This window comes from Carettochelys insculpta, chromosome 18 (assembly GCF_033958435.1).
Source record: "Carettochelys insculpta isolate YL-2023 chromosome 18, ASM3395843v1, whole genome shotgun sequence".
Lineage (NCBI taxonomy): Eukaryota > Metazoa > Chordata > Testudines > Carettochelyidae > Carettochelys > Carettochelys insculpta.
The window spans coordinates 11,422,994-11,440,972 of NC_134154.1; the positions used below are offsets into that span (position 1 = coordinate 11,422,994).

Below are 17,979 nucleotides of genomic sequence, written 5' to 3' on the forward strand. Positions count from 1 at the left end.
GTCTTGTAAATCGAGGGCTGCGAACCAATCTCCATCGTCCAGTGCCGTAAGGATGGAGGCGATTGTGATCATCCGAAAGCGTTGCTTGCGCAGGTACCGGTTGAGGCCCCGAAGATATAAGATGGGCCTCCAGGCTCTTGTCTTTTTCTCCGTGAGGAAGTACCTCGAGTAGAACCCTTTTCCTTGCAGTTGCTCCGGCACTCTTTCCACTGCCCCTATGAGCATGAGATCGTCTACCTCCTGCTTGAGCCTCGCTACCTGGGAGGCCTCCTGGAGGTGGGGCCTGGGTGGAGGTCGTGACGGTTGGAGTGACTGGAAGGGGATGGCGTACCCTGTGGCTATGATCTCCAGCACCCATTTGTCTGTGGTGATCCTTTGCGACTGGTCGTAGAATGGTCGGAGGTGATGGTGGAATAACTGCTTCGGATGACCTTGTGCGACGGTAGTGATGGCGCAGCCCTGGATCTGTGTGTCAAACTTGTGGCCTTTGGCCCTGCCCCGAGGATGCACAGCTCTGTTGTGAACGTCGCCTGGGAGTTCTATACTGCTGGTGCTGTTGATGTCGCCCTTGCTCGTAACCCCTGTGGTACTGGGGACGCTGTTGCTGGTACTGGTACCGTCTTTGTTGAGGGTAGTACTTTTTCTTTCTGTATGGAGGGGTGTAAATCCCCAGGGTCCTAAGTGTGGCTCTTGAGTCTTTACTGGAATGAAGGACCGAGTCAGTTGATTCAGCAAACAGCTTCTGCGAGTCAAAGGGAAGATCGACTATCTTTGCCTGCAGATCCCTCGGTATACCCGAAGTCTGGAGCCAGGACTCCCTTCGCATCACCACTGCCGTAGCTGTGGAACGTGCTGCTGTGTCCGCAACATCCAGGGCGATCTGAACTCCTGTCCTCGAGGCCGCGTAGCCTTCTTGCACGATGGCCTTGAGCACCGGTTTCTTGTCCTCTGGAAGCGAGTCCATGAGGGAGGTTAACCTAGTGTAGTTGTCGAAATTATGGTTGGCTAAATGCGCTGCGTAATTTGCCATTCGCAACAGTAGAGTGGAGGAGGAGTAGACCTTTCTGCCGAACAGCTCTAGCTTCTTGGCATCTTTGTCTGTTCCCCCTGTCCTGAATTGAGATGTCTTTGATTTTTGTTGCGACGACTCCACCACCAAGGAATTTGGTTGTGGGTGGCTGAACAGGAACTCCATGCCCTTCGCCGGCATGAAGTATTTCTTATCCGCTCTCTTGTGGACAGGTGGAATAGTTGCAGGGGTCTGCCATATCATAGTGGCGGACTCCAAGATTGCTTCATCAAGCGGTATTGTTATTTTGGAGGAGGCCGGAGGTCTCAGATTTTTGAGGAGCTTATGGTGTTTCTCTTGCACCTCTGCTATCTGGATACCTTGCGTGAAGGCCACCCTCTTAAACAGCTCTTGAAACTGTTTGAGATCATCCGGAGGATGGACGTCCCCCGGGGCCGTAGCCTCGTCCGGGGAGGAGAGCGAGGAACCACTGGGGTACGCCTCTCTGGACCCTTCCAGTTCCTGTTGGTGATGGTACACCCTCTCGCTAGAGGCTTGCGAGGGAAAATCTCGGGGTTCCATAACCAGTCCCCCCTGAGAAACTTGAGTCTCTGTCCCCGTTCGCGATTGCCCTCAGGGATACGAGATCGTCTGTGGGGATCTTTCCCTGGTAGATTGCCGGTGGTGTCTATGCCCCGCGTGATAGGGGCGACCATGGCAGTATAGGCACTGTTCTTGGGAAGGTGACCTAGACCACTCCCTTGGTGCATACCCTCTGCGTCTGGGGCAGCGAGATCGTCGAGAGATCTGGGACACTAGAGAGAGCGATTTTGGATAGTATTCCAGCGGCTCAAACCCCAGGAAGGGTGAAGGTGGTCCCAGCCAGGGCGAGGCTGGTTGTAAAAATGGAGACGGGGGCTCCGGGTAGGCTAGGGGGGACCCCTACCTTCTGGTTGGAGTCTGCAGCATAAGCGGAGGGCTGAGAGAAAGCAACTCCGCAGCCCTGTCTGGAGAGGGGCTGCGGTGCCTCGTTTTGTGTGCAGCCTTCCCCCTCCCTTGAGGAGGTAACTCCACCCCCTGGCATGTAGGGGATCTCTGCCCCGTCCACGCCATGCTCGGCACGCTCATGGGCGGTGCCGCACAGGCGGTGTCCTCTGGTGCCTGCAGGCTGCGTGCCTGCGCGCTCTGCACCGCCGGTTCCCCGGGGGTCAGTGCCACTGCTTGCGGTGCCGCCGGTACCGGCGCTTGTTTAGCCGCCGCCCTGCCTGCGGTGCGGGGCGGCTGTTTGATTATCGGAGGCTGAGCCGTCTCCACGTGGCTCTCTGTGCCGCCGCCGATCAGCTGTTGCTGCGGCTGGGGGCTGCGTGCTCCTCCCGTCCCGCTCGCTGTTGCTGCCGGCAGGGATCGGGCTGGGGAGGCTTTCCTCCGTTTTTGCGCTGATGGGGTGAGGGAGGCGGCTTTCCTTTTATGGGCCCCGGAGGGTCCCTCCTGCTGCGGCCGCTCCGGCACGTCTGGCTGGAGGGCCTTGTCGAAGAGCAGCATTTTAAGCCGCATCTCCCTGTCCTTCCTTGCTCTGGCTGTTAGTTTTGCACAGAAGGAGCATTTCTGCGTGACATGGGACTCTCCCAGGCACCTTATGCGTAGACTGTGCCCATCAGACGCTGCCATTGCCTCTCAGCAGGACTCACATTTCTTAAATCCTGAAGAGGACATTGTTGGTGAGTCTTTCAGTTGTTAACGGGTACTTAGCACGTTCTCTGTGCTGTTTTTCCCCTTCTCCGATGGCCTGCCACGGCAGGAGGGCTGATGGCCCTAGGCTCCTGGCCTCTGGTGTTCCGCTTGTTACTGGGACTGGACTGAATGCCGTCCCGCTTGTTGTTTTTCAAAAAAAAAAAAAACAAAAAAAAACAAAAAAAAAACCAACTGGCTGACTTGCAGTAGCCTAAGAACTTGAAAACTTTAAAGAAAAAACAGTTAAAACCATTGAATACGCTAACTTGGCCTAGTTCGGATTTCGTCTGCAGCCGACGGCGGTTAAGAGGAACTGGCGGGGACCGGATCGCGCACGTGGCCAGGAGCGCGCAAGGGAGCGGCGCACGCCGGCGCATGCGCGGTCCGGCAGAAACTGCTTGGAAGATCCGATCTGCGGCGCCGGGCGAGCCCGACACCTATTGTGGAGCACCCACGGGGACACTCGAAGAAGAAGATAACTATTTACTTGGCCTAGGAATCAAATTTAATTTTGTTTTAATTTTCAAAATCAATTTTAAAACTTTTTTTTTTTCAGAATACCATAATAGGTCACTAAATGAATCTTTCTCAAACTAAAAAGGCTCCAAAAACCTTTGATGTGAGATTAAAGTTCAATACCTTCATAAAACCTGACCCATGCTCACATAAATTTTCAAACACAGGCTGATGGTATTCAACTGGGTTTAATCCGGCACAGTCCTGAACTCTCTAGGCCCCAATCAAAAGTATTTAAGCACATGCTTCACTTTGACCCTGAGATTCAGAGGGCAGTGTGACTACGCCTATGGTTAACTTTAAGGATGTACTTGAGTGACTGACGGGTTGGGGACAGAGTGCTCACCTTGTAGGATTCAGTCCTTGCTTGGGAAACCCCTCTACCCAAGCCAGCATACCTTTCTTTCTCTCCAGCTGCTGTCCTCAACCAAATATAGGAAAGGAGCTGGGTTTTCCTGACTTATATGGAGAGAGGGCACACCATGGGGACAGTTTCCTCGGGATATTTAAGTTCAATGAGCATGCAAAACAAACCTTTAAGTGTTAGCTGGTTTTCTCTAACCTCTGCATACCAAACCAAAGAGATCAGCCCCAGAACTCCCACAGAAATAGACCTGCCGAATGTTTTGGTTAAGCCTGAGGAATCTCACTAAATGAAGTTTGAATACTTTGGGCCTAAAATGTGTGTCTTATAAACTAAGTTTCAGCTGAATGGGTGTAAAATAGGCTCAGATATTACCTACACAGATCAAGGTTTCAAGCTCTACGCACTGAGGACAGAGCCAAAGCTCGAGGAAGACAATGAGAGTCTTGCCCATCAGGGATTTCAAAGGGCTTTGAATCAGACTGGTCATGCCTACACTAGCCCCAAACTTCAAAATGGCCATGCAAATGGCCATTTCGAAGTTTACTAATGAAGCACTGAAATACATATTCAGCGCCTCATTAGCATGCGGGTGGTCGTGGCACTTCGAAATTGACGCAGCTCTCCGCCGCGTGGCTCGTCCAGACAGGGCTCCTTTTTGAAAGGACCCCAGCTACTTCGAAGTCCCCTTATTCCCATCTGCTCATAGGAATAAGGGGACTTCGAAGTAGCCAGGGTGCTTTCGAAAAGGAGCCCCATCTGGACGAGCCGCGTGGTGGCGAGCCGCGTGAATTTTGAAGTGCCGCAGCAGCCCGCACGCTAATGAGGCGCTGAATATGTATTTCAGCGCTTCATTAGTAAACTTCAAAATGGCCATTTGCATGGCCCTTTCGAAGTTTGGGGCTAGTGTAGACATAGCCACTGAGTGACATTACTATTCGGTGACAGTGGCTAGGTGTTAAACTGCACTTCTTGCCCTCACTCAGGAAACACAATCCTTGTTTTCAAGATACATTTTTCATCACCAGCTCCACTGCACATATACTTGCTCCAAAAAAGTAACTAGAATTTTAAATTAATACATCTAATATATTCAACTCCTATTTCAGAAGAATAGAGATGATAAAAACTATTGTGCATTAGGTAGCATTTGTTCAATACTCACCACAAAATTACGAATTGATCTGTGAAAAATGGTTCCATCATAATAGTTCTTCTTGCATAGCTTGATGAAGTTTTCACATGCTCTGGGTGTCTGAGAAAGATTAGGTATTTAATGAAACAATGTCTTTAGACCGTAAAATCAATGATTACATTTTTTAAAATAATCACATTTTGTCTGTGTCTGTTATAAAAGACTACTCCATCAGGACTCTGACTAAAAGTTCCTATGAGTTTAAAAAAATCCTATAGAAGAGCATATTGTATATCAGAGAGAGGGAGGGAGGGAGAGGAAGATGCTGAACAGGAAACTGTCAAACATAGTTCTCCCAAGCGGCAGGGAAGCATCCTGAAAATTAGTCTTGTTCTATATTATTTTATTTTTAGAATATTTTCCCATAACGTCAATGACAATTAAGGGGACAGTGTTGGAAACCACATTCATCTATTTATCCCTAACCTGTACTAATGACTTGCCTCAATCCTGTTCTGATAGGAGTATCTCACGATAAGGAGTGGTTCTTTCTCCAGGCCTTAACATCTAGGCTTAACAAAATGGAACACAATCATGCCAGCTGCACCAGTGTAGTGCTGTGATCAGCAGTACCTCACCACTAAGAACTGGACTGGCACCACAAAAGTCAATATTTTATGTTCGTTTTTGAAAATAAGCCATTATTTTCTTTGAACAATCTAAAAGTAAATCCCAGTTGGTTATGTTACATTGCATACATTGCATACCCTTCCTTTGCTTTTACAGTGTGAATGAAAGCTATTTTCACTTAGCCAAAGAATTCAAACACGGCTTACTAAAAGACTACTGATGTTCCAAGTAATAGTCTTTCCTCTAGGAACACTTTCTTTTCTGCAATGCCAGGATGAAGCCCATCATAAGTTGAGAAAAACTCTGCCTTCTTACTTTGAAGAGGCTTCTCCCCCTTCCCCAGTTGTAAATTATGGAAATAAATATAATCCAAGTTCACAGAAGAATGTCATTTAAACTGAGTTGTAATAGGCTTTAGATATATGCTTATTACACTCTGCACATATATAGACCCTCTGCTTACCAGCACAAGCCTCTGTAAATTAAACTGATTCATTTGGCATTGATGTGACATCCAAATAGTTTGTTTTGAGAGCGCCTTCAGTGAAAGAGGCCAGACTCAGTGCATGTCTACACTACATTGCTGTAGCTGCACTGATAGAGCTTGTGAAGACACGCTATGCTGATAGGAAGGCACTCTCCTGTCAGCATAATTACTCAATCTTGGCAAGAATCAGAAGCTATGTTTGCAGGTGGGTAGAGGAATCAAAGAAGAAAGTGGGGATGGCTAGGCCAAACGTTCAGAAAGCTATCATCCAGGATAGTCCATCAAGCTCTCACATGGAACCTACAAGCAAAACGCAAAAGAGGAAGACCTCTGACAATGTGAGGAAGATCTACAGAGATTGAAAGACAACAACTGGGGTACTCTTGGGGTCTGCTAGATGTTTTGTCCCAAGACAGAGTGGTGAAATGGAGGAGACTTGTAGATGACATATGCTCCACCCAGAGAACAAGGGTTTAAGTCAAGAGGGATCCTTTAGTCTGCCAATTAAGCAACCTAAGCAATGTAAGTTATATAGACTTAGCCTGTAGTGTAGGCCTGCAGTCATGAACAGGAATCGTCTAAAACATTATTCTAAATTCTGCCACATTATACGAATAAAATAAACTATTCATATAATGTTTATAGGATTACATGATCTATGATCCCTTTCCCAAAGAGGAAACTGTGTTACAGTAGAGCTTCAGTTATTTGAATCTCAATAGTTTGAAACTCCCGGTTACTGGGAAACAGGGTTATATCCCATATTGTCTATGAATTACACTGACATTTCCCTGGGTTAGTCACACATTCTCTGTCCTCCATCACATCCAGGTAATCAAGGCTGTACCATATTTTCTCTTAAGCCAACCCAACATATAGAAAACAGCTACAATGGAAGACAAAGAAGCTCGTCTCAATTCCATCTACTGCTAATGCTAATCTCAGGCTTGCAATGTAATTTATTTTTTAGATTAAAATAACTGTTTTATGACACCACGATTACTTTCATATTTGTGCAACATTCTGAAGATATTTTATATCATATAAAACGAATAATTTCAAGCAGGAAGATCTATGTATAGTTTCAATGTTCATGGTAGAGCTAAATCCTTATATACACACTTTAAAATGGTATGTTTGTAAAATTTAAACACAGAAGAATCACGTGTGTAGAACAGAAAATACCATGATAGCACTAGCAAAGTACGATATTAGAATCTAGAATGGAAAAGCTATGGATCATGAAAAATGCCTGAAAGGATAAAATGGGCATTAAAGTTTTTGCACTTCTAAAAAGGAAAAAAAAATCCTTTCTGAATCAAAAATGGAATTGGCAGCTTTTAGCCCAAGGTGGAATTCCTTAGGAGAGCCAAAAAAACACCTCTTTGGAGAGAGACACTTAATTAGTTCTCTTTGGGGTGGGGGGGGGGGAAGATACGGCAATTTCTAATTAAATTTTTAAGAAAATGAAATTATCCAAAAGTTGAAGCTCCTTAAGGAATATGGAATTTAGTGCCAAACTGTTTTAAACCAATAATCAATCCACAAAATGTTAAGAAGATACTTCTACATAAATTAGTGTTTGCTTTAGAAACATCTCTAAAATATAGATGAAATTACTTCTGATAATAATTTTTATGCAGAACCTGGGCTGACCCATCCCTTTGAAGAGGTTTCAAGTTATGATATCTGTTCTCTGAAACTAGCTTTGTGCATGCAGCTGTTGAAAAATCACTCTAGGAACTACATAAGATTCTTTAAATAATTGCCACCAAACTGGTTTCCATGGCATCTCATACATCATACAACAGACATACTCTTTTTGCAGGTAAACAGTATCATAGCAACAGTACAGTTACCACTTCTGGTGGGCTTTGGCCAATAAAAGGCTTTCAGAAGCAGACACCAGTTTCAAGAATGTGGCAGGCACTAATGACTACTTTGTTTCTTCACAAACTGTTAATCACAGCTTGGAGCCCGCTGCAATAACTGAGCCGCAAATGTACTCTTGTTGTGAGCTTAATTGTAAGAAGTGAGTTGAAGTGTCACTGTAACTGACTTATAACAGCACACAATGATGGGAGAAAGATACAAAAGGGAGATGGAAAGCCTCAATTAGCTGTACAGATATAAATTGTGGACTGTGTTAAGATCACGTGTGGTAAATAAGAAAAATTAAGACCCAGTAATTCACGAACCCAAATTGAGACATCAGATACTAGGCTTAACCGGTACACAAAAATAACAAGCAGATGATCTGTTCTGCCAATCATTCCATCCTGGGGCCCCCTAATGAGCAAGCTTTGCCATCATGGCTGCCCCCATTGTCCTTCATCGTTGTGACTGGACCAGGCCAGAAAGAGGGACCAAATGACATTGCTACCTCTGCTGGCTCCAGCTGAATCCCAAGTACCATCTGGGATGAAAAAGGATCAGACTTTTAAAAAGTAACAGCAACTCCAGCCCATCAACAAACTTCTCTCCTAACTGGACCTCCACCACCATGTTTGGTACACGTACCACTGGGGGTACACAGTCTTCCAATGAGTATACCAAGTAAGAGTTGCTTAGTTTTACGACAGGCTACATAAAAAGCTACCAAAGTTAGTACAAACAGAAACTTCACACAATGACTTTTTACTGCTCTAGATACTTCACCTTAGCTGCGTCTACACATGCACGCTACTTCGAAGTAGCGGCACCAACTTCGAAATAGCGCCCGTCGCGTCTACACACGTCGGGCGCTATTTCGAAGTTTACTTCGACGTTAGGCGGCGAGACGTCGAAGTCGCTAACCTCATGAGGAGATAGGAATAGCGCCCTACTTCGACGTTCAACGTCGAAGTAGGGACCGTGTAGACGATCCGCGTCCCGCAACGTCGAAATTGCTGGGTCCTCCATGGCGGCCATCAGCTGGGGGGTTGAGAGATGCTCTCTCTCCAGCCCCTGCGGGGCTCTATGGTCACCGTGGGCAGCAGCCCTTAGCCCAGGGCTTCTGGCTGCTTCTGCGGCAGCTGGGGATCTATGCTGCAGGCACAGGGTCTGCAACCAGTTGTCAGCTCTGTGTATCTTGTGTTGTTTAGTGCAACTGTGTCTGGGAGGGGCCCTTTAAGGGAGCGGCTTGCTGTTGAGTCCGCCCTGTGACCCTGTCTGCAGCTGTGCCTGGCATCCCTATTTCGATGTGTGCTACTTTGACGTGTAGACGTTCCCTCGCTGCGCCTATTTCGATGTTGGGCTGAGCAACGTCGAAGTTGAACATCGACGTTGCCGGCCCTGGAGGACGTGTAGACGTTATTCATCGAAATAGACTATTTCGATGTCGCTACATCGAAATAAGCTATTTCGATGTTGGCTGCACGTGTAGACGTAGCCCTTGAGAGGTAAATTCAATATTTATATTTCAAGTGATTGTATATGGTAAAAAGGAGAAAGCAAGGAATTTTTCAGTCACAATCATATACCGTTGTACATTTATGTCTGATTTTCTAAGCAAATAGTTTTTAAGTGAGGTGAAACTTGGGATACACAAGACAAATTAGACTCTTTAAAGAAGCATCATAGTTTGGAAAAGTTGAGAGCCACTGATGTAAGTCTATCGAACAAGGGAGATTTCCTTATAAAACTTTCTCCCACTAAAGAGAACAAGGGATGCTGTTAAATGAAAGCCTTACTTCCGGGTGGGGGACCTTTTCTGTGTTGGGAGCCACTGACCCACAGAAAAATCAGTTGGGAGCCACATGCAAGTGAAAAAAACTCTTGACTGACCTGCCCCACCAAGTGAGAAGGGGAAAAAAAAACACCTGAAAACCTCACAGATGTGGCGCCCCACTGAGAAGCAAAAGGGACAGTCACTTCATCACCCTCAAAGTACCCCAAAGAGCCTAAGGGGAACAGGGCTAGTATATTTTGTGATACTCTGTGATGGGGCTCTGTGGTGGGACCAAAAATAAGGGGTTCAGTGCATGGAATGGGGCTGCTGGAGTGGGGATGTGATGTCTGGGCAGGAGGTAGGGTGCAGGTGTGAGCTGGGGGTGGGGGATTGGAGTGGAAGGTAGGGTGCAGGAGTGGACAGGGAGAGGGTGCAGGTCTGGATCAGACACAGGGTACAGGAGTGGACTGGGCATATGGGTCTTTGTGGGAATTAGGACCCAAGAGCAGAATGAGAGAGAGGTGCGGGGTCTGGGTGTGAGGTACAAAAGTGGACTGGTCTGAGAGGGAGGGAGGGTGCAGGAGCATGGCAGTGGTGGAGTGAGGAATCTGGAAGAGCATGCAGGAGAGGGCTGGGGGTGTGGGATTTGGAAGCAGGTGCAGGAGCAAGGTGGGGATGAAGGGTTTTGCTGGAGTGCTCTGGGGTGGCGTCTGGAAGGGAGGTGCAAGTGCAGGGTGGGGGTGCCTACCTGGTGCAGCTTGGGAAGGATGTCACATGTGCCACTGTGCGGCTCTGTGCACTGCAGGGAACTGCCCCCCACTGGCAGCAATCTGGCCAATGGGCGTGACGGGGGTCATTCTCTGAAGTGCACTTGCACTGCTGTTTGGGGTGGGGGTGCTGAGTCCCCAGCCTCACAGGCTATAGGCTCCCCACCCTGCCTTACTTAATACTTTAAATTTCAAATACTTTGGGTTTTTTCATATTTATCTTTAACAAAATATTAACATTGTTTTTATGTTGTGTTCACTATGGTACGAAGCAGGCAGAGGTCTCTGTAAATCAAAGCTCAAACCTTTTATAACAGTGCTTAATGATGGACAGTAATTGGGTTCTTTTAACACCTTTGGCACATACAGACTATGTCTACACTAGCCAAAAACTTCGAAATGGCCATACAAATGGACATTGCGAAGTTTACTAACGAAGAGCTGAAATACATATTCAGCGCTTCATTAGCATGCAGGCAGCCGCGGCACTTCGAAATTGATGCGGCTCATCCAGACGGGACTCCTTTTCGAAAGGATCCTTGCTACTTCGAAGTCCCCTTATTCCTATCTGCTCATAGGAATAAGGGGACTTCAAAGTAGCTGGGGTCCGTTCAAAAAGGAGCCCCATCTGGATGAGCCGCACGGCGGCAAGCTGCATCAATTTCGAAGTACTGAGGCTGCCCGCATGCTAATGAAGCGCTGAATATGTAGTATGTCTCGAATCGCTGGTCAGCAGCCTGGTTTGTCTTGAACAGCTACTGTACTCCCCAGATCTCAAAACTGTCAAGTGAAAATTTAGCAAAATAGATGCACAGGCAGTTTGTATTCAAGTTAAGGAAGTTGCATTCTATATTGTAGCCATAATCATGGTCACCGTATGGACAGCTGTAACGCCACTTTTTCCCTCTTATCAAGGATAGGTGAAAATACTACATCAAGTGCACACTTTCATTTTCATTTAGTACTTATGAAAGATACCAACTTGACAGTTTTGTAATGCAAAGCCCTCTGCTTAGTCATAGAACAGATGCAAGCTTCGTCCATATTACTTCCTTTCAGCGTGAAACTTCTAAGGCTTAGTCTACACTATGCCCTCACCATCGATCGAAGATGTACAGCTTCAGCTATGTGAACAGCTTAACTGAAGCCGATATACTTACTGTAACGTCTTCCATGAGGTAAGGTCAGCAGGGGCTGCTCTCCTGTAGACTCCACCTACTCTTCTCATTCTGATGGAGTATTGGAGTTAACAGAAGAACGCATGGAGGTCCATTTATCATGTCTAAGCAGATACAATAAACTGACCACCAGTGGATTGATTGCTGCAGCATTGATGCATCATGTTGTGAAGAGAAGCCCTAAGAGTGCGGCAGTTGGTTAGCTTCAAGGCCCATTCAATACTTGCTTTCTTTCTGTAAAAAGTATCAACAAGCAAGCCAACTGGGATAGTCTTTTTTGTGGGTCTGCCCACTAACAGCTACATTGGAACTGTTTCACCTAGGTAATCAAACCATTCCGTTAGTATCGCCTACTGGTTATGGCTACATTTTAATTAGCTTGGGAACTTGCAGCGGTAAGATGAACACCAAAACTACAGTCCTAAGACATTATGGCTGGGTCTACACGTGCCCCTTCCTTTCAAAAGTGGCATGTTAATGAGGTGCTGCAATAAGTATGCAGCACCTCATTAGCATAATGGTGGCCACTGCGATCCGAAAGAGCAGCTTTTTGAATTGCGTGCTACCCGTGGATGCGGGACCTTCCGAAAGGACCCCCACTCCCAGTTTTCAAAAGCCCTTCTTCCAATCACCAGATAGGAAGAACGGCTTTCGAAAACTGGTGGGGTCCTTTCAGAAGGTCCCATCCCCACGGGCGGCACATGATACGAAAAGCTGCACTTTCAAATCACCGTGGCCACCATTATGCTAATGAGGCGCTGCATATTCACTGCAGCGCCTCATTAGCATCTTTCAAACCCCCTCATTAACATGCCCCTTCCAAAAGGAAGGGGCACGTGTAGACACAGGGTATGTGGTTTTCAACTAGATATTTTGTTTCACCTAATCTCTTTGCTTGATCAGCTACCGTGCTAGCATTTAATTCTTTAAGACGGGTGTTTCTCAAAGTGAGGTATGTGAACTAATGGTGATATTCAAAAAGAGTTCAAGGGTACATGGCAGAAAATAACTTACTAAAAATCAATGAAATGTTTATGCATCAATTATCAGAAATCAGAAGATAAGCACTGGGACAGGTCTATAAGAGGGGGTACGCCAATAAGGTTGAAGTCGCAAAAGGGGTACATGAATGTTTTAAGTTTGGGAAACACTGCTTTAAGATGCATGCTACTGTATAAAATGCATCAGAAGATTATTTTCCAGAGCCTTCACAGTTCTTCAGTGTTTCTGTTTATAGTTGCTCCAACTGGGCACTATTATAAATAGAAAATTCCTTATTGTCCTTTTTCTAACAGGTGGAAGTTTACTGTCTTGAGAAGTTGGATGTAATATTGCCTTCTCATGCAGGTCTGAAAGCCAACAACCAAGAAAAGAGGTTAGATTTTACATTTACTCAAGTATTCTGACAAACTGCTTTCTTTAATCAGATACGACACCTCTAGGGACCAAACACAAAACTGACCCAGATTTTTCTCCTCCAAAAGCATGGTCGTTAACAACAGCTGGGGAAAATCCTCTTTTTTTCAGGCTAACACCTCAGCTTCAGTTAGGACCACACAAATGTGTCACCATATGGCCCATACGCATGCTGATAACCTTACAGAAAGTACTCTGACCAGCACATTCAGCAACTTTCTGCTTACAGAAAAATGAATCTCACACAGACAGTGGGCTAAAAATTCCCTCCCAAAACAACCACTGACCAAACCCTGTCGGACTGAAGACAGCGAAACTGCCCTAGAAACTGAGCTGACTGCTTCCCTTGATAGTGCCAAGAAACACGTGCTTGGCAGGGAAATGGAGATTTCACTTCTTTCTCAACATGAATAGTCTCAGCTTTCCCAAATGTCTGCAAACTAGATGATGTAGTGCTCCATACTGATTGCTATCACTGCACCACCTACAGGGCCTGGACAGATTTCAGAATGAGAAAAAAAGTGGTTGCTTCTTAGAAAGTGCATGTTAAAATATAACCAACAAAAGGCGGACAGTAATATACAAACAAGGGGGAAATACTAGAGAAAATGCCATATTTAATAAACTAAAGTCCTACTAAAAGAGCAAGTTGAATACAGTAATACCTTATAAATCGCAATTGATCACATTTTACAAGTGTACATGCAAACCAAGCAAAACCCACTTGGTCTTATTGTACCCAAAGATGTGAGGGATAAGCCTAACCAAGCCAAGCTACCTTCTCAGTGTGCAGCTTAACTCTTTCATCAGTGAAAATGGGTTGCTATCTTTTTAAAAGTCTTTCTTATTGGACAGTTAAGTAGCCAATTAGAAATAGATTAGAAACATGCTGTGCCCTTGTTGCCAAGATACAGTAGAAGGAAAAGAACTGGGGCTTCTAAATTGTTGCTATGACTGCAAGCAAGGAGGCTTTACTATGTGAAGAGCTAATAATTTCAAAATGTTCCACCCCTTCAGGATCTACATGCATCTGAAAGAGAAATTCCACACTAAGCAGTCCCAAATCATCATTCACACAATCTACAATTTCTTTTATTGCCAATTCCACCATTCCAATTATTTGTTTCTGTCTCCTTTAAAGCTGTGGCTGTACTGTAGTGCCTGCATTAAACTGCACAGCCACAAAAATATGCTCATTAATGCTTTATGTCAGGGCAGTAATAATTTGAAATAATGAAAGGTTGATTCCACAAATTAGAATTCTGTTTTTTACCTTACAGCTTTCTTCTTATCATTCCAATACCAGAACCCCTCTACTAAGCAGCATGAACTGGGGAAATAAATTTTTCAGACTTCACACTAAGCTTGCAATTTTCCATAGCTTTTTCTTTTTTTAATAAATGCAGGACTGAACTGCTGTAGTCAGTCTGAACAATTTTGTTTAGTCAAAGCATTTTTGACCTTGCAGTATTTCTTCAAGGTTTTCTTAGATCACTTCTTTACAAGAAGTATAATGAAGTGATTGGGAATGTCTGGGCTCTCCATCACATTGTCCCCACCACTCTCTGAAGATCAGACTTTTTTTTTTTTTTTTTTTAAACTGAAGCTGTTCCTCTGCACAGCCTTGGAATCTTAACTCTCTCTCTGCTGCAGGGAGTACTGCCTCTGAGAGAAGAAGAGTTATTTACTTGTGTAACTGGCGTTCTTTGAGATGTGTTGTTCATATCCATTCCAATATAAGGCGCGCACATGTTCATGCTCAATTGCTGGAAAATTTTTCCCCCAGGCTGGCATCTGTCAGGTCTGAGCAGCACCCCCTGGAGTGGAGCTGATATAGAGTCCAAGATAGGCACCGCCCACTCTGACCCCCCGCTCAGTTCCTTCTTGCCAGCTATTCCAACAGTGGGGAAAGGTGGGAGGGTTTTGAAATGGACATGAACAACACAGCTCAAAGAACACCAGTTCTGGAAGCAAGCAACTGTCTTTTCTTCTTTGAGTGACTGTTTATGTGCATTCCAATGTAGGTGAATGTAAGCTGACGTTAGGAGGTGAGGTCGGAGCCCCAGAATGACTGTAATACAGCCCTGCCCACTCCAGCGTCCTCCTTAGCATGCTGCACAATTGAGTAATGGGCTGAAAATATATGCATATGGAAGACCAGATGGCAGCCCTACAGATTACCTGAATAAGGACACGGGCTAGGAAAGCTGCTGAAGAGGTCTGCACCCTTGTAGAGTGCACCCTAATTGGAGGAGAGGAAACTCCTGCTAGCCTGTAGCATTCCTTAATACAAGCCACTCTCTAGAAGGAAATCTTCTGGGACGAAACTGGGAAGCCCTTCATCCCATCCACCACCACCACCACGAGCTGTTGTGACTTCCTGAAAGGTTTGGTCCTATCTATGTAAAAAGCTAAAGCTCTACATGAGAATTAAGGTTAAAACACAGGAAGTGAAATATTCTGACTGACATCGAAAGAGAAGACCACATTTAGCAGGAAAGCTGGACGGGGTCTCAATGTAACCTTGTGCTTGTTGAACACTGTACAGGGTGAGCCCACTGAAAGGGCTCTTAATTCAGACACCCTTCTGGCCGATGTGATGGCCATCAAAAAGGCTGTTTTGTCACTGAGAAACAACAGGGAGTGCGAAGCGAGGGGCTTGAAAGGGGGCCCCGTAAGCTTGGCCAGAACCAAATTGAGGTCCCAGGAAGGTAATGGATCCCACACCAGTGAGCCAACCTTCTCTAAGCCTCTCATGAATCTCTTAACCACAGAGTCTGAACACTGATGAAAGGCCTGGGCTGGGATGAAAGGCAGAAATAGCCACGTTGGAGCCACCATTACTGAGGCTTGGGCTGCTCAGATTTTGAGGAGGACCTTGTGGACAAGGGGAACCAGAAGGAATGCATACAACAGAAGACTGATCCAGGACCCATTGAACATGTCTGCCCAGGACCCGGGACTCTGGTTCCAGTAAGAACAAAACATTTGGCACTTCGAATTGAGGTACATGGCAAACAGGTCCACCTGGGGATAGCCCCAAACTCACAAAATTGATTGTAGCATGTCCAGATAAATGGGCCACTTGTGGGTCATGAAGGACTTGCTGAGGTGGTCCGCCATGGTACTGTGGACCCTGGGTAAGTAATGGGCTTATGGGAGAATTTTGTGATGGATGCAGAACTCCCATAGCCTGAGGGCCTCCTGAAACAGGGGAGAGGAGCATGCAGCCCCATCCATTGATACAATATATTGTGGTCATGTTGCATGTACTCAATGGCACAGAATGTCCCACTGGGTTGTCCCGAAATACCTCACACACCAACTTCATCACCCTGTGCCCTCTCACATTCATGTGAAGATCGAAGTCTGAAGTACCCCAGAGAGCCTGAGTCTGGCACTCCGCCAGCTGTGCCTCCCAGCCTAAATTTAACACTTTGGTTCCCAGGGTCAGGGTAGGTTGGGGAGGCCTGAAAGGTACCCCCGCACACACTGCCCAATCATCCAGCCACCATGCAGGGTCCGCAACAACTGCTGCCGCAATGTCACTAATTTGTCTGTCTCGCCCCTCAGAGGGCGATACACCGAGGTGAGCCGCAACTGGAGAGGATGTAGTCAAAGTCTGGAATGTTGCATCATGAATGTATAAGCTGCCATGTGCCTCAGGAGCTTCATGCAACACCTGGCCATCATGGTGGAGCATGTGACCATGTTGTTTATGATGCTAACCATAGCCTGAAACCTGCTGGCTGGTAGGGTGGCCCTGGCAAGCATCAAGTCCAGGACAGCAGCCCACACACTCTATTCTTTGAGTGGGGACGAGTGTCAACTTCACCTTGTTTATTAGGAAGCCAAGACTGTTATGGTTTGGCACAACCTCATGTATTGATGAGCCTGGTCCTGTGAGCTCCCTTTGACTAACCAACTATACCCTCTCCTGTGGGGAGGATAGACAGTGATGTGAAAATGTGTCCTGTAAGTCGAGAGCAGCAAACCAGTCCCCTGGATCCAGCAACAGGATAACGAACCTCAGAAAGACTATGCGAAACCTGATCTTTTTTTACAAACTTGTTCAGGCCTGACAGGACAATGATGGGCCTCATTCACACTGTCAAGCCAGCAGCCAATTTGACGGTCACTGTCCTGGAGCAGAGCATCAGCTCCTTCTGGATGAGGAGCTAGCACTCCTATTCCTACCGGAGCTGGAGAAGTAGAAGTCAGACTCCAACCACAAGGCCTCCAGGGCCAAAGACCAAGGCAGTGCTGGCCCTGAGGGAGCCTGTGTGAAGTTCGGATGAGATAGTGCTGGTGCCAGCGCCATGGTCACCTATGGAGGCATAGGTGTAGGTGGATGTGGCAGCATGGCTTGTGGCTTGCCCCACAACAAAGGACATGTTCCTCCTTGGCAGAGGGGATAGCACTGTGACTTGAAGGAGGCTCTGTGCTACCCAGAATGCCTCTGGCAGCGAAGGCAGATGTGCAGAGTTAGGGCTGGACCTCTGGACTGGCATGAAAGCCCAATCATCCATGGCCTGCCCTTGATGCACCTCTCCTGACAGCCCAAGAAGTCTCCCTGTACTTGGCAGCCACAGGAGAATGGCCCGTCTTGCCTTTTCCCTTTGTAAGGCACCAGGGACTGAGATTTGTGTCTCTGAGAAGGTTGAGCTACTGGCCCTTCACCATGGTGCCAGGTTCCATTCTCCTTCGTTGATGCCCTGGTCGAACTCAGCACCGGTACATTTTGTACCGAGGACGATATGCTCAGCTCCCTGCACAGGAATTTCTCAGGTCGGAGAGCTGCCTCCATCAACAGCATTTTGAGGTGGTGAGCCCTATCCTTCAAGGTCCTCGGCTTGGTGGTCATGCAGCTCGGGCAGCTGTCTCACTGATGACTCTTGCCCAAACACTTCAGGCAGGCTGGATGAGAATCACTTTTTGGCATGTGCTTCCCACAGTCAATGCAGACTTTGAAACCTGGTGACCTTGGCATGCTTTGGTGCCAACGCCTCAAGGTCCCTACTGGGGGCCTCACGATCAACACTAATAACAGCAGAACTATCAACTATTAACTATTCGAACTATTAATGCTTAATTACA

At 46.4% G+C, this 17,979-nt stretch overlaps 1 protein-coding gene across 6 annotated transcripts in view; it reads right to left on the bottom strand.

Annotated features, from left to right (window-relative positions):
- PPIL2 (peptidylprolyl isomerase like 2) overlaps positions 1–17,979 on the bottom strand; it is a 181,595-nt gene that overhangs the window by 67,088 nt on the left and 96,528 nt on the right. For 5 of the 6 annotated variants that reach the window (XM_075012264.1, XM_075012263.1, XM_075012261.1 and 2 more), the window contains exon 13: positions 4,786–4,875. The exons of the other annotated variant lie outside the window; for it this stretch is intronic. In XM_075012264.1, the coding sequence (XP_074868365.1) occupies positions 4,786–4,875 (90 nt within the window). The remainder of the gene's footprint in view (positions 1–4,785; positions 4,876–17,979) is intronic. 6 annotated transcript variants of the gene reach the window in all.